The sequence below is a fragment of the Mastigoproctus giganteus genome, chromosome 1 (assembly GCF_048544385.1).
Source record: "Mastigoproctus giganteus isolate SK-2022 chromosome 1, ASM4854438v1, whole genome shotgun sequence".
In the NCBI taxonomy this organism is placed as follows: Eukaryota; Metazoa; Arthropoda; class Arachnida; order Uropygi; family Thelyphonidae; genus Mastigoproctus; species Mastigoproctus giganteus.
The window spans coordinates 90,792,304-90,813,456 of record NC_143575.1 but is presented as its reverse complement, the minus strand read 5'-3'; the positions used below and the strand labels follow the sequence as shown (position 1 = coordinate 90,813,456).

At 38.3% G+C, this 21,153-nt stretch overlaps 1 protein-coding gene across 1 annotated transcript in view; it reads left to right on the top strand.

Annotated features, from left to right (window-relative positions):
• LOC150090985 (hypoxanthine-guanine phosphoribosyltransferase-like) overlaps window positions 1–21,153 on the top strand; it is a 96,575-nt gene that overhangs the window by 39,653 nt on the left and 35,769 nt on the right. The window contains exon 3 of the mRNA XM_090379413.1: window positions 18,525–18,711. Coding sequence (XP_090235539.1) covers window positions 18,525–18,711 — 187 coding nt within the window. The remainder of the gene's footprint in view (window positions 1–18,524; window positions 18,712–21,153) is intronic.

Genomic DNA, 21,153 nt, shown 5'->3' with positions numbered 1-21,153 from the left:
GCCTTACAATTGTTGCGAGCTTTGATGTAGGCCGAAAATGAAACTGAAGAATTAGAAACAAGCCAATTACGATATGCAACATTCTTCTCTTGAACAGCCGTAGCACATTTATTGGAAAACCAAGGTTTAGATAAAGGACAAGATTTTAAAGTGGAGTGTGGGATAAAGGATTCCATTCCTGCAAGAATAATTTCACTGACATGATCTGAGCAAACGTTGACGTCAGAAGTTTTGAAACAGTAATCCGACCAAGGAAAAGAAGAAACAAAATCTCGCAGATCATCCCATTTTGCATTCTTGTAATGTCAAACAACATGAGGTTGGGAATAGCCATGAGATAAAGGCTCCATTGGAGAAGACACAATCACCAAGTTGTGATCTGAGGTGTCTAAAGGACCTCTCACTTCGACCGTGTACTTAGAAGGGTTGTTTGTGAGAAAAAGATCAAGCATGTTGGCTGTATGGTTAGGATTGTCCAGTATTCTTGTAGGTAAATGAACAATCTGTGCAAGGCTATTAGTTATTGCAAAAGCCTCAGAATCTTGGCCAGCTGGATCAGTGTGACTAGAAAACAGAAGCCAGCTGGAGTTGTAAACATTAAAATCAGCAAGGAAAATTACCTCAGTTAGGAAAGTTGGACTGGAGAAAGTCAAGTTGCAAAGAGAGGAAGTCAAAGAGCTCCAAATGATTAATGGAGTTGAGAGAATGGTGGAGACAACAGATAAATTTGACACAATGAGGTAGAGAGATTTTAAGCCAGAGAAGATCAAAGAGAGAAAATTCCAAATTGCCAAGTCTCTGACAGGGAACATCAGAATGGACATATACACAAGTACCACCCTTGAGGCGAAAGGAATCATACAGCGAATGATATGGGCATCTGAGATGAGCAGTAGTTGAATCAACTGAGTCAGAAAAAGTTCATGCGTTTGGCAGACTGCAAGTGGAAATGGACATCGTTGAGATTAGAATTGAGACCATGTATATTTGTGAAATGAATTAGGAAGTGTTTGGGAGGTTTAGATCTTTTCGCAGATAAGCTTGCTTTATTAGTTTGACAATTCATGGTGTATTCAATAGTAAGAAAAAGTGGGTGGGACATGCTGTATGAAGTAATGAAATTTTTGGATATGGTGTAGACATAGTAAGAACCCAGATCCTTGACAAATGTGGCCTTGACAATGCTCCCCGCATACACACTACTCGGACTCCCTCCAGTCACTATCTGGCAGAGTAGATGTAGCAAGATTATACACTAGCTGATCCGGAAGCCTCCTAGAGAGTTACCAATAGGTTCGGTCCGGTGTACTAACTAGCGGGCAGCCTGCAAACGCCGTTTTAGAGCTGTACCCTTGAAATGTAAGGAAGATTGGATCTCACCTTGATGTTTATCATGACCTCAAAATCATCAGTCATACTGCATGATGGAAGAGATGGGGAAGGGTTGACCGGAACTTAGCTCTAGAGCAGAGGTGGGCAACAGGCGGCCCGTGACAATGTTGTATCCGACCCCCTCCGTAAATGCATAAATATAGAAAATCCATACCTGACTACACTCGCCGTAAACGTTCGGCTTAATTCGGTTCAATCAGGAATCGCGGCCAGTGCAGCAGTAAGCAGTGTGCAGTTAACCAGGTGATTCTACGCAGTGTCAAAGAGTATTATTTCCAAATTATTATTGTAGCATCGATCGAAGTTCCTTTGGGTTTGACATCTTATTGGAAAAAATAATATTGGTGCAAGATATTTTATAAGTCAGTTTATGCCTTTTCTAATTATTACAATTTTTAATTTAATATAATTTATAGCCCCTAAAATGAGCCAATTAAAAAAAAAAGAAAAATTGATGCCGAATGCCGCATTTTCAATGATAATTGGACATTCAAATATTTAATTGCAAATATAGACGATAAAGCTGTTTGTTTGGTTTGTAACAAAACTATTTCAGTTCTTAAAGAATATAATCTAAAAAGGCATTTTTCAACAAAACATTTCGTAAAATATAAGCTATTTTCACGGGAACAAATGAAAATTGAAGCAGAAAATTTAAAATGTGGTTTGCGTAAGCAACAAAATACTTTGAAAATTTTGTCAAATACAGATAGAGCTCTGAAAAAAGCTAGTTTCATTGTTGCACATAAGGTTGCAAAACAATGTAAATCATTTTCTGATGAGGAATTTATGAAGGAATGTTTGATAGATATTGCTGAATTATTATGCCCTGATAAAAAACTAACGTTTGAAAAAATTTCTCTGTCATGAAGAACTCTTGTGAGACGAATTGATAATATTTCGAGTAATTTATGTGATCAATTAAAATTGGAAGATTGTACTTACCATGCACTGGCTTTAGATGAATCATGTGACATTACTGATACGAGTCAACTTTTAATCTTTATTTGAGGTATAAATCATAGATTTGAAATTACGGAGGAATTACTTTATGCATATTCTATGAAAGACACAAAGACTGGCGAAGATTTTTTTATAGCTCTTCAAGAAGCTTTGCAAAAACATAATATAAAGTGGGACAAAATTGTCAACATCACAACTGATTGGTGTCCTAGTATGACAGGAAAAATCATTGGATTATTAAAAAGAATAAGCGATGAAATAAAGCATATTCCGGGAAAAGAAATAATTTTTTTACATTGTATAATTCATCAAGAAACCCTTTGCAGAAGAGTTTTAAAACTGAAGCATGTTATATCGGTTGTAACGAAAGTAGTTAATTTTATTTGTGGAAGAGCTTTAAACCACCACCAATTCATAACATTTTTGAAAGAAATTGAATGTGATTTTACTGATATTCCTTACCATACGGACATAAGATGGCTTATTCTTGCAAAAGTGTTAAAACGATTTCATGATTTGTTTGATGAAATTGTAAACTTCTTAAATGCTAAGGACACTGAATGAATTTTGTGAATTAAAAGATGAACAATGGCTGAACGACTTTTTCTCCTCCGTTGATATGTTTTCATATCAAAATGAATTAAATTTATTATTACAAGGGAAAGGACTATTTATTTTTGATATGTATACAAATGTCACATCATTTACGAGAAAACTCAAGTTATTTTCGCAACAATTCCAAAATAAACAGTTAACTCACTTTCCAATCTTAGAAAAAAGAAAAAAAACTTGAAATGTGCTGATTTTAAGAAATATGAGGCTATAATAAGTGACTTATTTAATGAATTTACAAGATTTGATGATTTCCAGAAAATTTCTAAAGATCTATCTTTAGTAAGCCTACCATTTAATTTTAATGTCAATGATGCACCACCTTGTATCCAGTTGGAACTGATAAATTTACAGTCAAATTTAATATTAAAGAATCAATTTGCTGAAAAAACAATAACGGACTTTTATGCCTCATTAAATCCAGAAATATTTTAAAATATTCTGGATAATGCACAGAAATATTTGGCATTCTTTGGATCGACATACCTATGCGAAACTACATTTTCTTTAATGAAAAATACAAAGAGCAAAAGATCAAGAATAACGGATGAAAATTTAGGAGCAGTTCTACGAATAGCCACTAGTGAATTGAATCCCAATTTTGATGAAATCATAAATCAGGAACATTCCAAATGTAATCCCTCACATTAAAGTTTTTGTTTTCTGCATTTACTTTGTTATCATAACAATAAAAATGTTTATTCCAAACTGTAGTTCTTATCTGTACCCATCTATAATCGACTTCTATTTAAATATTGTATTTACTTTTTTTAAAATACATTAATAATTTGGTAATTCAAATAATGTAACATTTTTTAGGTTCTGCTTTTTTTTTGTTAAATCGTTCGATCTATTCCGCTCCGCGTCATGATACGAAAATTTCATTCGGCCTGCTGATGAAAAAAGTTTCCCACCCCTGCTCTAGAGACTAAACATGGGTTTCACCACTTCAAGCCTCCAATAAGCAAAGTGGTGGTATTGCACCAGTTGATGAGAGTCATCTACCACCTAGTACTGTCTGGTAACATAGAGGGGCGGCATTCCTCCATGTGGTGTGGGCACCACATCTCGACCCCTGCTTACGTTGGTTCACACCTGGGTGGTCACCCACCATTGTGAAGGTGTAAGCAGAGGATTTGGCTGTCACAGACCGTCTGGACTTCACCGAAATTGGGTCCACTTGACTTGAGTGTCACCCGAATATCAGTTCCATCAGTGTTTTAGGCTCTCAGGTAGCAAGTACAGCTTGTGTGGCATATCTGAGAGAATGTCTGTGACAACCTCAAAACCTGAGACAAGAACTTGAGACACCTGAAAACGACACCTGAGAAGTTGAGGACAAAAGAGGGGAAGTGCAAAAATAGCAGTACATTATTGATGGTTAAGTAGTACAATATTCTTATTATCAGTGGTGATGACTTAACTTATTGGTGGACTGCTCTCTCCAAAGAATGCAGGATATTTATTATTATGTATGTTAAAAAGAACTATTTTCTGTTATACATGAAGCTTATCTTTCAACAAGTTACAGAGGCAGAACATGAGTACTAAGGAGACAAATCAAAAATACAAAATGTTGCCATCAAATCAGTTATAGATTACTTGAAACTATTGAAACCATGCCAGAAAAACAAAGCATGAGAAAAGGGCTTGTTCTAAAACCAGCATTGCTTGTGAAAATGAATTCCAAATGTCAACTGGACCTTACTGTTGTTGTTGTTGTTGTTTGGTTTTTAGGAGCATTAGCAACTAAGGCCATATTGCTCCAGGATATGCGGCGGTCATTCCTTAACCTTTCCGCATCCTCCGTATTTGGTGGTGACGGGCTCGAACCCCGGTCTAATCAAGAAGCGTGTGCTACGCACTGCTGCTCCTTCCCACCTGGCTACGGAGGCGCCTGGACCTTACTCATATGAGTTGAACCCTGATAATAATTTTAAATCCATTATGGTGTACCAGGACCATCTGATTAAATTTGTTATTCGTCCTCTTCACGCTAAACAAACTGAAGAGAGCTTTCCAAATTCTTGACATATTCACTTCATCCAAAACTCCAGATATACTTCAATCGGATAATGGAAGAAAATTTGCAAATGAGATTACCACAAACCTTTTTTTTTTTTTTTTTTAATGAAACCCCATACACAAGAGGTATTAGAACTTATAGTACTTAGTACCATGCATGGGTTGAGAGTCAAGAAGATGAAAGAAGATATTTGTAAAGAAGACTTGAACTTTTGTAGATGGTTTTCAGGAAATACATATAAATGAAGGCTGTTCCAGAAAATGGAAGTTGAATAAATAAATGAGGGAAAAGAAAAGTTTGTTCTGCGAGTTTGAAGTTTGATAGTAAAAGGATGTTGGCTGGTTGTGGCACGTGCTTGGACTGCTTTGGAAGAGAGCAGGAATTGTAGAAGCCAATTCAGAAGAACAGTGCCCATAGAAGTATCTATAGAAAAGGCATGCAGTAGAAACAGAATATTTATGAAGACAGGTTGGAGAGACTTTGTTAGAGATGAGTCATTAGTTAATGTACCTGCCCTCTTTTGAATTGAATCTAGAAGCCTGAGAGAGGTTTTGGGGGAGGGGGAGGACTGCCAAAACCTCTTGACACTGATTAGAGGAATAAGGAAAAGAAATGAAGTTGACATCAAATAAAAAATTTCAAGCAGCATTACTGGGGCAAACTGTTAAAATTAAATCCCAAAAGTGGATCACTGAAGAGCAGATCTGAGGATTTCGTTAGTGATTATATTTCTGGAAAACAAGGATTCAAAAGATGCCATTGCACATAAATTGGTTCAGCAAGAAATGTTTGTGCAGATCATCTAACATGATATATAATTTGTTTAGTCAGTTTTCCTAAAAGAAAATAACTTATTTTTAATTGTTGGATTTTAAAAAACTCACCATGCTTTTACCAAAATGAACTTGCAAATTGTAGGTTTTGTTGGTTCAGAGTGGTAAAAGGTCAGCATGCACTGATCTAGGTGCTGCAGTTGGGTTTATACCAACTGAAACAGTTAAATTTTAGCATTTATCATATCAGACCAGTGAAAATTGGAAATATGTTGACATTTTGTTCTTTTAACAATGCAAACCAGTAATTCCTGGGATTTACCTTACCAGAGCAGAAAAGGCTGGAAATGTGTTAATGTTACTGGTTTGCTTTTACAGTAACACACATATATATGAGGTGTGCAATAAAGTTTCTGGACTGCTGCAATAAAAAGAACACAAAGTGAAGGAGTTCAAAAATGGTTTTATTTTTATTAAAAATAATCACCATATGATTGAATGCCCTTGTTACACTGTTCTCAAAGTTTTTGAAAAGAGTCAGCAAATGTATCCAAAGAAATCTTGAGCAATTACATTTTTCTTTATATCCTCAACATCCTAAAATCTCTTTCCTTTGAGAGCAGTTTCCACGTTGGGAAAGAGGAAGTCCACTGGTGCGAGATTCATAGAGTATGGCAGATGGTTGATCTGTGCATTGCCATGTTTCATCAGAAATGTCTTCACAACAAGGTTCTTGTTGCATGATGAGCGGAGGCATCATGCAACAAGACCTAGCTGCCTCACTTTGGACATGGGCTTCAACAGCCTTTGAAGCACCTGTACATAGAGCAGCTTCGACTCTCTCCCCTTCAGGTACAAATTCTTTGTGAATCACACCCTGTTTGTTGAAAAACATGATCGGCATCATCTTGATCCTGGACTTCCGTAAACAAACTATTCGGGGGCTTGGTGATGGTTTTGAAGTCCACTATATGTTCTGGTGCTTCGTCTCTAAGTTGTACTAAAACACCCAACCTTCATTTCCACTAAAAATACAGTCAAAGAAATTAGGACTGCCTTCATGAAGTCTTCACATGATGACTGGATGAAGCCTTCATATGATGACACTTTTCGTTGCTTCTGCTCATCCATGAGGCTGTGCATCACAAATTTTACACAGACCTTCCTTTTCCCTAAATCTTCATGCAGAATTTGACAAATCATCTCCTTATTCACATCCATCTCATCAGCAGTCATTCTGAGGGTCAAATGAAGATCTCTTGCCACAATTTCCCACACCTTTGCAAAGCTGTTCTCATTTCGAGAAGTTGGTGGATGCTCACTCATTATGAACATCCTCATATCCATCTTTGAACCACTTATACCATTCAAATACACTGGTACAACTTTATCATAACCATTCACCATAAACAGTTTTTAACAATTCATATGTTGGTGTAGAGATGGTGTCATATCAAAGTGGGATCTTCATGTCTCTGATGAAGAAATTTGCTCTGAATTTGAAAGATCAAGAAGTGACAGCTATCGTGGCAACTCTGCTTGTGCTCAACGTGGTGCCAAAGACCATGAGAACAAGTAATGTTAAGCTTCAAAGCCAGTTTGTACAAATTGCCGAGGAGAGCACCCTGCATATTCCTCGAGCGTAATGACGTGGCACATTATAACCATAGTTGTTTTTATGCCATAAAAATCGGCCCCTCCGTAGCCAGGTGGGCAGTAGTGGCAGTGCTTAGCACACGCTTCTTGATTAGACCGGGGTTTGAGCCCGTGACCACCAAATACGGAGGGTGCGGAAAGGTCAGGAAATGACCACCGCATATCCCATCCCTGGAGCAATATGGATTTAGTTGCTAATGCTCTAGATCCATATCTGAAAAAATCTGAAAAAAACAAACCTTGAACATGCCAGCAGTGGAAATTGGAGAAAAAAATTCAAAAACTGAAAACCGAACTGAAAATTTCCTACTAAGAGGCCAGGACATGTATCCAACTAGTAAATAGTGACAAGCCCTCATATGCCCAGAAGGTTTCTGGGAAATGTAGCATTGGGATACAAACATGACCATACCATCATTAGAGTCATTTACTCCCATTGTCTAGTATTTGTTAAGCTTGCAAAATACCCAGAATGGTCAATCAGAATATCCTTAATGCTCATAATACCCAGAAGGGTCAATCAGCTGCTACTCCTATATCTGTGCCTCCTTATTCTCCCCCAGTAACAAAAAGTGATAGAGATAAGATTTAAAAAAGCTGAAGTTACCTCATAACACAGGAAAACTTAGATATCGAGGTAAAGGATATACCATATGATTCAGTCTTGGAACTCTTTATTGATGAAGAACTGGACAGGACAGCATCCATATGTCCATCTGTTGGATCTACAAAACCGAAATAATGGCCAAATTCATACAATGGAATTGTTGTGAATACAAACGGAATGTTGATGATATCAAGGCTCTTCTCCATAGGCACAAACTAGTGTGAATTTGTTTGCAGGAGACATATCTTAAGATAAATGATAATGTCAGCATAATACACAAAGACGAAACAGGATGGACCTGTTCATGGAATTGTCATCCTGGTGGGTAATCATGCACCCTTTCCAAGTAATCTCTCTTAAAACCACCATAAAGGCAGTTGCTGCTTGTGTCTTTGTAGGGTTTCTTCTAACAATATGTTCAGTGTATTTGCTACCTCAGATCAACATCTTCCAGACAGACAGACATTGATATCATTGTGCAACTGTCAGCTCATATTCTTTTAGTAAATCTTAATGGTCATAATACTCTCTGGAGTAGTGCAGATAGTAATATGAGGGGCCATAAAATAGGGCACATACTCGAAAATAATGAGCTTTTTTTCCTAAATGTGGAAAAACAATCACATTTCTCTGTACATCTATCTGTATGTTTACTGCCACTGATCTCTCTATTTGCTCCCCTTCTCTCTTCCCTTTGTTCACATGGTGAAAAAAAAAATCCCTATTGGAGTGATCACTTCTCTCTGATAGCTCTTCTAAATGAAAAAAAGTTCATGTAACCTATCAAGGATACCTCAATGGAAGTTTGATAAGACTGACTGGAATGCCGTCAAACATCTGGCACAATTAATATCACAAGAATCAGCCAAGAGTCTATTTATGATACAATTAAATACATTACAAAAGGTATTGTCCGTGCAGGAGTAGTTGCAATTCCAAAAATGTCTACAGTTTCCACCATTTCCAAAACCTTGGTGGAAATCAGAATTCACAGCAGCAGGAAAAGCTCAAAACAAGGTTAGGGGCTATTTTGCTGATAACTCACCGCAGAAATTCTAATATCCAAACGTTAAACATGCACATGCCAAAGCATGCTATATCTAACATCCGAGCCAGCCAAAGGGAATCTGATTTCTTTTACCTCCCCTATAACCCAGTCTGCTAGATCAAAAGTAGTCTCGGATAAGATTCAGAAAATGAAGGGAAAATATCCTCCATGCCCTTTGGTGATCCTAGAGCAGAATTGATATCCAATTGCGGATCCTACTACAGTTGAAAATACCCAAGGGGAGGCTCCCAAAGAAGCAAGTCCACTTTGGATCATTTAATCAGACTCAGTATGTACATCTATTATGCTTTTATAAAGGAAGAGTATCCAGCCTCCGTAGCCGAGTGGTCAGGAGTGAGAGTACAGTAGCACACGCTCCTTGAGTAAACCGGGGTTCAAGCCCCTGACGGCTGAATACGGTTGATCTGCCAACCCGCACTGGACCAACGTGGCAGATTATGGTCCATTTCCGTCAGCATGAATTGTTGAGGAAGCTTCCATCCTGCAGTGGATTGATAATGGCTGCACTTTACCTTTTTTATCCAGTAGCAGTTTTCTTTAATATTGTAGTAGTAGTAGTGGCATATGATGCTAGAAAGCAAGTGTATGAGCATCAGCAAAAAAAAAAAAAAAAAAAATCACAAAACAATTCCCTCCACAATGACAGATGGAAGCTTGTTCCAGCAATTAACCACCCGCTGGCTAAAGGCAAATTTCCGCACATCTGTCTTTTCTCAATTTGAATTTATGCCCCCTTAGGTTCGTAATCTGCAGAAGAATCCCATTAGAATTCAGCATGCTCAACCCATTCAAAGCCTTATACACCTCAATCAGATCACCGCACCGGTGCCTAGTCTCCAGCCACTGCAATTTGCAGAACTTAAACCTCTCTTGGTAAGAGGATTCCTTCATTCCCCCTCACCAATCTTGTTGCCCTTTTCTGTATACATTGAAGCAAATCTGGGTACCAGACCTGTACGCAGTATTCAAGGCGTAGCCTGACCATTGCCTTATACAGAGAGACAATCACCTCCTTTTCCCTACTAGCAAAATTCCTGTATATCATTGACAAAACCCCATGACCTGCCCTGGCAGCCTGTCTGCATTGCTCAGAAAACTTCATATCTGACTACACAATTACTCCCAGGTCTTTTTCATTTTCTACCACCTTAAGTGGTACGTTTCTCTGGGGTTACTTCTACCCATATGCAGTACTTTGCATTTGTCAAGGTTAAACTTCAGTTGCCACTTCTGAGCCCATCTGCCCAAATTTTCTAGATCCTGTTGCAGTAGCACACTGCCATTACTGTCATTAACAACCCTGCCAACCTTTGTATCATCTGCAGACTTCGACACTAAGCCTGATATATCTTCATCAATATCATTGATAAATATAAAAAACAACAGTGGATCCAACACCGAACCCTGTGGGACTCCACTAATAACATTAGTCCACGAAGAGCAGCACTCATTGATTATCACCCTCTGTCTTCTCCCACTCAACCATCCTTTTATCCATAGTAGCAACTTGTAGCAACTTACCCTTAATACCATTCTGCTCCAATTTGTACAGTAGTCTTCCATGTGCAACAGTGTCAATAGCTTTCCTGAAATCCAAGTATATGATATCAAAATTATTTTTTGCGTCCAGTTCCTTTGTGACCACATCATAATACCCAATCAAAGTTGTCAGACGACTTTCCCTTGGCAAATCCGTACTATATCTGAATTATTGCTGCAGTCTTGTCTAGATGATCCTGCAGTGCATCTTTAACCAGTGACTCCATTATTTTACCCGGAACAGAAGTTAAACTAACTGGTCCGTAATTACTCATGTGCACATCTCCAGTCAGTGGGGACTTCCCCTGAGTCAAAGGATGCTCTCATAATTATGGCTATGGGTTTGCTTACTTCCTTTGCTATAAAGCATATGACACAACCTGGTGATTCGGTATATTGCAAGACCTCCATGATTTTCGTATTAGGAGTAACCATCCCGTTTTTATTAAAAACTTTCTTTCTGATCACCTATTTCAAGTTGTTTAGGCTCAATATTTCTTCAAGTGTTTTGCCAAGTGGAAGGAGTCACAGCAGTCTGTTCTAAGTGTCACGCTTTTCACAATCAAAATAAATGATCACAGAACAACTTCCAACAGTAAACAATGCCCTCTAAGTTGACAATTTTATTATATTTTGTCACATGTGCAATATGAGGCAAAACGCCATTGATCACCTTACATCATGGACATTTGCTCGTGGGTTCAGATTTTCACCACAGAAGACCGTTTGTGAACACTTTTGTTGAAAATGGAATCCTCATCTTGACCCAGAATTAAGGCTTGGGCAAAAACAGTGTCCCAGTGATAATAGAGCTTTTCTACAACATATCCGTAATCTAAGGGCAAGGTGTGCCAAGGGGCTAAAGTCCCTTTCGTGAACTTTGTGGGGTGCAGATTGCTGTATCCTGCTTTGGCTCTACCAGGATCATGCATTCTAAACTTGATTATTCTTCACAGGTTTGGTTTATGCTTCTGCTAGAGATAGTTCACTTTGATAATTAAATCCAGTCCACCACCAGACTATCTGGGCTGCCACTGTAGCATTTCATGCATTTCCTGACCAAAGCCTTTAGTTAGTATTAGCAATGGCACATGGTGCAAGGAAGCCTATAGCTTATGCTGCACCAGCCAAAAAAAAAAAAAAAGTTGGAGCAAAAGAACCATCTCTGTGGCTGTCACAGACATTCTCGCAGGTATGTCAAGCTGAGCTTGCTGCCTAGGAGAAAGGTAGCAAGCTCAACACTGATGGAACTAATATTCGGGTGACACAAAAGTTAAGTGGACCTAATTTCAGCAAAGTCTGGTTGGTCTGTGTTATCCAAATTCTGTGCTTGCACCTTCACGATGGTGGGACTGTAACTGTGGCTATGACCCCCCCCCCCCATGTGCAAGTCCTGAAATATGGCACCTACTATACTGGAGATGACCACTCATGTGCAAACGAACATAAGCAGGAGGTCAAGGAATGCTGCACCTCTGTTACCGGGCTATACTATAATACTAGTTGGTAGATGACTCTCATCAACTGGTGGTCCTAATACCACCACTTTGTTTATTGGCTGCTGAAGTGGTTGAACCAATGTTTAGTCTTCAGAGCAAAGCTCCAACAAGCCCCCCCCCCATCTCTCACATCATACAGTATGATTCATGCCTTTTGAGATTATGAAGATATCCTAGCAAGATCCAATCTTCCTTACATTTCAAGGGTACAGTTCTAAAACGGTGTTCCCACGCCGACCGTTAGATAGTCCACTGGACTGAACCTGTTGGTAACCCTCTGGGAGACTTCCGGACAAGCGAATTTATTATCTCGCTGCCTCTACTCTGCCAGATAGTGAATGGAGGGGGGGGGGGTTGTCGAGGCCACATTATGTCAAACAGCTGGGTACATTAAACTTATCTGTGAAAAGATCTAAACCTTCCAAGCTCTTCCTTATTCATTTCACAAATATAGGTGGTCTCAGTTCCAATCTCAATAATGTCCATTTCCACATATAGTCTGCAAAACCCCATCTACTCTTTCTGACAGAATCCCAGTTATTAGTTGATTCAACTACCGCCCATCTCAGTTGTCCAAATTAATCTCTGTATGATTCCTTTCACTTCAAAGGTGGTACTTGCATATATGTCCGCTCTGATATTCCCTGTCAGAGACTTAGTAATTTGGAATATCCTCTTTTTGATCTTCTTTGGCTTAACATCTCTCTACCACATTCTGTCAAATTTATCTGCTTCTGCTATCATTCTCCCAACTCCGCTAATCACTTGAAACTCTTTGAGTTTCAAGTGATTAGTGGAGTTGGGAGAACTTGAAATTCTTTAATGTTCACTTGCCAACTGGCTTCCATTTTATAGTCACATGAACCCAGCTGGTCAAGGTGCTGAGGCTTTTGCAGTGCTAATGACCTTGTACAGATTGTTCATTTTCCTACCAAAATAATCAAAATAATACAAATTTCCTACCAAAAAAATCCTAACCATGAAGCCAATGCACTTGATCTTTTTTCTCACAAACAACCCTTCTAAGTACATGGTCAAGCTGAGTGGTCCTCTAGGTACCTCAGATCACAACTTGGTGATGGTCTCTTGTCCAATGGAGCCTTTCTCTTGTGGCCACTCACAACCTCATTGTTTGGCAATACAAGGGTGCAAAATGAGATGGTCTGCAAGATTTATTTTCTTTGGTTGGATTACTGTTTCTAATCTTCTGATGTTAACGTTTGCTCAGATTGTGACAGTGAAATTATTCTTCTAGGGATGATCCTTTATTCCACCCACCAACATAAAAGTTCCAAGGCCATTAAATGTTGCATATCACATTTGGCTTGTATCCAAATCACTAGCTTCATTTTCTGCCTACACTAAAGCTTGCAACAACTGTAAAGCAGTTATTAATCAGTCCAATTAGATTTTGAACAGACTGGGTAGAAAACTTGCTACTTGTCCAAATGGTAATCGAGCATTCTGGTCTCTTGCTAAAGCTATTGGCTGCAACTTTTGCTTATCTCTGTTCACACCTCTGGGAACACTTGAGAGAAGCAGATGGTTCTGTTGCCACTTCAGCCAAATATAAAGCTGACCTGCTAGAATCCTTCTTTTCTTCTAACTCTTGTATTGATTATCTTAGTAAACCATCTCCTACCGTTTCCAGTATACTCTATTCAATGCCTCCTGTGGTCTTCTGTGAAAAGGATGTCACAAGGTTTTTAAACAATCTTGATGACAAGAAAGCTCCAGGTCATGATGGTATTTCTCCACTTGTTCTCAAAACCTGTACTCCTGAGCTTACTCCTGTTCTGTGTTGCCTTTATTCACTTTCTTTTTCCAAAGGTGTTTTTCCTTCTGTTTGAAATTTTTTTCATATTCAGCCAGTTTCTAAAAAGGGTGATAAATGCCTGCCATCCAGTTACCATCCTATTGCATTTACTTCTACTCTTTCTAAAGTAATGGAGAAATGAATTAACTGCCAAGTCTTAAACTATCTAGAAACCTTTCATCTAATCATTGATTGCCAGTTGGATTCCATCAATGGTGATATTCTGATTTTCTGGTGATATACTTGCTTATGTTACCCATCTATGGAAAAGTTAGAAACTCAAGCAGTTCTTGACATTTCAAAGGCTTTTGATCATGTTTGGCATAAAGGCCTTCTAAATAAAATTCCATGTTATGGTTTGCTGACTGTTTTTTAGCATTAGCATTATTTGAGGCATATGAATGAAGAAAGCAAGCTTATAGAACATCACCCAAAAAAAAAATTTTCTCATTTCACTCATCCGGTCACTCCAAATGTTTGTCTACTTCAGCCTTAAATTTATTTAAGCTATCAACTTCCACAACAACAGATGGAAATCTGTTCAAGCAATCAACTACCCGCTGGCTAAAGGCAAACTTACACACATCAATTCTACAACTGTCTTTCCTCAATTTGAATCTATGCTCCCTCAGGTTCTTAATCTGAGCAAGTGAAAGTATCTCATCAGCATTGAGCTACTCAAACCATTCAAGGCCTTATACACACCAATCAGATCACCTTGCAGGTGCCTAGTCTCCAGATGCTGCAACATACAAAAAATTAAGCCTCTCCTGGTAAGAGAACCCCTTTGTTCCTCTCACTAATCTTGTTGCTATGTACTCGTTCTAGCAACTCTATATCCTTCCTAAAATGAGGCCTTCAGACCTGTATGGTACTCAAGGTGTGGCCTGACCATTGTCTTATACAAAAGTATAACCACCTCCTTGTCTCTGCTAGCAAAATTCATATATATCAGTGACAAAACTCCATGACCTGCTCTGGCAGCCCATCCTCACTGCTTAGAGAACTTCATATCCAACAGCACAATTACCTCCAGGTCTTTTTCATTCTCCACCTCCATGGGTGTACTACCACACAGTTGTTACATTTCTCTTGGGTTACTGCTACCCATATACAGTACTTTGCATTTGTCAATATTAAACTTCAGTTGCCCCTTCTCAGCCCATCTACCTTAACTTTTCTAGATCATATTGCAGTAGCATACTGTCTTTACTATCATTAACAGCCCTGCCAACCTTTGTATCATCTGCAAACTTGGTTTGTAATTGGATGTCCAGTTTCCTCTCTGACTGCTTACCGTGAGTAATGGTGGTGGCTCTCTGTCTTCTAACTTCCCTACTAATGCTGGTGTTCCCCAAGGTTCAGTTCTTTCTTTCACTCTTATGTTAATGACCCTGTTCCATTGACTAGAAGTCTTATCTATAGTTTTGCTGATGATAGCATATTTCATTCCACCTTCCAGTTTTAGGAACCTTGCCCTGCACAAACAGCTCAAACTTCTTAAGTATCCAGTATCAATTCCTTAAATGCTAATCTTCAGATAATTCTCCAATGGCACAAATAACTTGGCTGATTTCAATCCTTCTAAAACTCAATTCTGCCTTATATCTCCCTCAAATGATTATTTTGTTCCTGTGCTTATCTTTGATGACTTTCTGATTTCTGGGCAAGATCATATATGTGTATTGTTGATTACCCTGACTTCTAATCTCTCTCTTGGCATAATCACATTACAAATATTACTTTCTCTGCATCCAAAAAAAATGGGTTTTCTCTTTCACTCTATTACTTTTCTTCCAAACAGCTGTTCACTCTGTACAAATCGCAAATCTGTCCTACCATGGAATATTGTTCCCACTCCTTTGGCAGTGCCCCCAAAATCTTTCTCAGACTTCTAGATTCCATTCAAAAGATTGCAGTTTGGTTAATTAGCAAAGTTAGGTTAACTGACTCATTTCTAGCAAAGTCTGTCCACTCTCTTTTTCATAGACGTTCTGTGTTTGCTGAATGCCTTTCCTATAGGTACTTCCTTGGGCACTGTTCTTCTGAATTGGCTTCTATAATTCTCTCTCTGTGAGATTTTCTGGGAGAGCCTCCCTTCATATGTATTTCCTGAAAATTGCAATCTATAGAAATTCAAATCTAATTTCTGGCAGCCCGTCTGCACTGCTCAGAGAACTTTATATCCAACTGCACAATATCAACAAGTATCCTCTTTCATGTTCTCAACCTTCAACCCATGCACGGTAGTAAGTACTATGGATTCAACTACCTTTTGTGCTTGTGATTATCAAAAAAACGAAGGTATCTAGAAAAATTAGGCAAATGGGTTGAGAAATGACAATTGAAGTATAACATTGACAAATGCAATGTACTGTATATGGATAGCAGTAATCCCAGAGTAACATATCAACTGTGTGCTACTACACTCAGAATAGTGGAAAGTGAAAAGGATCTGAGAGTAATAGATCTCTCTCTGGGAAATTCTGGTGTATGTTATGTGATATTGATTGCTGCTAACAAGCTGTCTATACTAGTAATTTTTTTTTTTTTTTATATAGGGTGTTTCAAAAATGATGGTCAATAATTTAAAGTTGAAAAGTACAAACTAAGATAAGCAAAAAAAGTCCCAGTGAACGTCGGGCCGCAAATGAACCATTTTCGAGATAATGCACATTTTCTGTTAAGTTCCCCCACTGACTATTGCTAGTGCCAGTTTAACAAAGAGCTGTGAAAAATCCTTTGCTAAGGGGGTTTTATTAAACATAAGATAATACATTTTTAATTTTTGGTTTCAACGCCACATTTTACAGATGTTACAAAAGGTGTTCAAAATGCTGGCCTTGCATCCGTATGCAGGCTTTATGGTCTTCTCTGCACTGATTTGCTGAAGGCTCCTTCAACCCGACGCTGCAGTTCTTCAACTGTGTTAATGTAATAAGTGTACACCAAGCTTTTTACATGACCTCAGATACAAAAATCCATAGGATTTAAGTCTGGTGATCTGGGAGGCCATATTACAGGCCCACCTCTACATATCCACCATTGACCATACCTTCTAGTTAGATACCGAGTTACAACTCGAACAAAATGTGCTGGTGCACCATCGTGCACAAACCACATGTACTGGCATTGCTGAAGTGGAACATCATCATCATCGAGGTCTGGAAAAACAGTCTGCAGGAACTGAAGGTACAGCTCTCCTGTTAGCCTGTTTGGCAGAAAGTGTGGTCCAATTAGATGGTCTCCTAGTATTCCTGCCCAAACATTCAACAAGAAACGTTACTGATGTCATTTCTCGTGAATTGACTTATAGTCAAGGGAACAGGGTCATTAACATAAGAGTGGAAGAAAGAACTGAACCTTGAGGAACACCAGCATTGGTAGGGAAGTTAGAAGACAGAGCCACCACCAGTTTACAATTTTCGTTGGTACAAACGTGACGGTTATGAAAATTAAAAATATCATCACAAGTAAACCCAGCTTCATCAGTGAACAAAATGTTTAAAAATTGGGGGTTCAGGACACACTGTTGTTGCATCCACTGGCAGAAGTTCACTCTGGGAGGGTAGTCTGTATTGCTGAGACCTGGTACATGCTGGATATGGTAGGGGTTCATAATTGGCAATGTAAAATTCTCAACTCACTGCTATGACTCAGTACACACTCTTGCAGAGCAATCCTCGTCAAAATTCATGGATTTTTTTCTATTCTTTCTAACCCTTTCCTCAACATCAAGTGTTATGCTTCTGGGCCTACCTGCTCGTACTCCATGTGTGAAGCGCCCATGTTCTCTAAGGCGTTGATGTACCCTAATGAATGGGTGCCTGTTGGGCTGCCTTTGGCAAGGAAATGCTTCTTGGTACAAACGTGCAGCTTCCAGTGCACTTCCGTTGGCTTTACAATACATGAAGTGCATGTCCGCATTACTCTTTGTTGCTGTAACCTCTTTCCATGTTGACTATCCTTTGACAAGTACTAGTATGCCTGCTATGTCTAGAGCATTGAGAGAGGGGAAAGGAAGAGAATGAGCATAACCTAACCCAAACAAACAAGTCAGTGGTGAATCCCAACTAGAAATGTGCAATATCTTGAAAACAATTCACTTGAGGACCTGCGTTTACTAGGCTTTTTTTTTGCATATTGTAGTCTGTACAGTTCCCCTTTAAATTATTGACCATCAGTTTTGAAACACCCTGTAAATATAATACCTATAAATATCTTGAAAATAAGTCTGGGCTTTTTTTTTTTTTTTGCAATTTTATAAATGTAGAATAATATTTAATAAGTTGCCTGTGAAGCTAAAAACAATTATTCTTCCTAGTAACTTTCACTCATGTATAAAATGGTTTAATATGTTAGTCTAAAGAGTATTTCAGATAGTTAATAGATCTCATCTTTGTATTTATGCTTTTTTTTTTATTCTAGATTACAAAACATTTTGTGATTTAAAATGTCTTCTGATGTTGATCTGTTTGTATTTCTTAATCTTTGAGCTGATTCCTTACATTTTTTTATTCAGTATGATACATAAATGTTGTTCCACAGTTTGAATCATTTTAAATATTTCAGAATTGAGCGGTTAGCTCTGAATATAGCTCAGGATTTTGAAGAGCAGCCTTTTACAGCTCTGTGTGTTTTAAAAGGAGGCTACAAATTCTTTTCTGACTTACTAGATAAGATTAAGCAGTACACACGATATGTTGAAGATGGTTCTGCTCCAATAGCTGTAGATTTCATCAGGCTCAAAAGTTATGAGGTGAGCAAATGTTTTTTATGTATTTGTTTATTGATGTTAATATTTCTGTAAATTAACCCCTCCCATTCCCATGGCAGTTTCAGTGCTTAGTGAGAGGCAAGACACTTTGTTAGTGCAGCATCTGATAACTCAGTGGTGATTTAATTCACAAAATGAGAGATGTCAAAGAGTATGAAAACATAATTATCATAAATGTGAGCTGATGATTACTCTAAGCCTACTAGTAATATTATTATATATCTTGTGATTACTATATATCTATGATATGATTTGTATCTGTATTTCATGAAATACTGCTATAGAAATTGGAGCAGTGTGGCATTAAGGGCAAGTTACTACTATGGATAAAGGGATGTTGAGTGGAACAAGACAGAGTGAGATGTCACTCTGTGGGGACTATTACTCTTCTTGGACTAATGTTATTAGCTGAGTTTGCCAGGGTTCACTACTCAGCCTGTCGTTGTTTTATATTTTTATTAATGACATTGATGAAGGTATATCAAGTGTAATGGCTAAGTTTGCAGTGATACAGAGGTTTACAGGATGGTTAATCAAGATATGCTACTGTGAGAAGATCTGTATAAATTAAGCAGATGGGCTGGGAAATGTATGTCAAAGGTTAACATTGATATACGCAAGGTACTGCATATGTGTAGCTGTAATCCAAGATTAGCACAACAACTGTGTGGTACTACACTCAGGGTAGTGGGAAATGGAAGTGACCTGGGGGTAATTGTGGAATCTGATATGAGGTTCTCTGAGCAGTGCTGACACGCTGTCAGGACAGCTTATATGGTTTTGTCAGTGATATTCAGAATTTTGCCAGCAGGGAAAGGAGGTGATTATCCCAAAGTACAAGGCAACGATAAGGCCACATCTTGAGTATTGCAAACAGGTCTGGAGGTCTCATTTTAGGATAGACATGGATCTGTTGGACCAGGTGTAGAGAACAGCAACAATATTAGTGAGAGGAACAAAAGGTACTCTTGATGGGAAAGGTTTCAGTTCTGCAAACTGCAGTACCTGCAGGATGAAACTGAGATATTTAAGGCTTTGAATGGTTTGAGTAAGCTCAATACTGATGGAGTCCTTCCTCTCACTTAGAATATGTGCATGAAGGAGCATAAATTGAAACTGAGAAAGAATGGTTGTAGGGTAGATTGCAGAAATTTTGATTCAGCTAAGCGGGTGATCAACTGTTGGAACAGACTCCCATCTAATGTAATAGAGGTGGGTGGTTTGAATAAATTCAAGAAAGAATTAGACATTATGAGGTTATTATGATGAGTTACTTTCATGTTACACTATTAATAAGTAATGCTTCTCAAGGAGAAAAGTATAATATGTTACTTTATTTGTAACGTGGTCCCTCACATACCTCCCTCCCCATTTCACTGACAGCCTATTCAGTGTTTATTGGTGCCTCTTTGGTGGGAGGATAGACTTAGCATTTTATTAGTTCATATTTGAATATTTACTATTTGTATCTCTTGGCATCTCTCACCTTGTAAGTTAAATTGCCTCTAGTTTGTCAGGTACTGTACTGATGTACTGTACATGTTAATCAGTACTGTACTGATTCACACATAACAGATGCTATTTGTAGTGCAAGGTAGACAACTCATGCTGGCAGCCTTACAGTTTGTGAGATCAGTTGCTGTTCCCACATGCTAAGCAATTTGTGATTTTCAGATTTCTCTGCTTCAACTGTGGGTTATAGACTAATTATTAGTTTTTATATTTCTACTTTTAATAAATCTTATTTGGTAGCTGCTCTTCTTTTAAAAAGTATTTGGAAAGAGAGAGAGCAAGAAAGGAAAGATACTTTATTTTTTTTTTCATAGTTTAATTACTAACCTTTGCTAGGTCATACCATTTCTCCTGCCTCCCTGTGGTAGAGCAGAAAGCATAGGTAGAAGAGTCAACCCCCACAGCTGAAAGGAGCCAAGTGGACCTTCAAGCTTTTCCACCAGTGGAGCCTGCTGGTACTCAAAGACATACTGATGCTCTTCTTAAACTGTCATCCTTTCATTGCATTCCCACCAAAATTACCCATCACCATGCCACAATAAACACCCCTAAAGGAATTAGAGCAAATGGACATGTATGCAAAGAGTTATGATTTAAAAAAAAGATGAAAAGGGGATCAAGGATTGTATTCAGCATATTCAAAAGTACAACTTGTACCTGCCCATAACATTTTAATTGCCTTAAATACATTAACTGCACACCAATGGTAGAAGTGAGTTATCTTGTTATGTATTAGACTTATATACCAAATTCCATATGATAAGTGCTGAAAATTTGATCACTCACAAGTGACATGGAGAGGTGACAATATGCTCTAACTGTGGATCAAAACATTGTACACAAGCAGATTATAATACTCATTCACTATATTGTGCAAAGGATTGCATTCAGCATATTCAAAAGTACAAATTG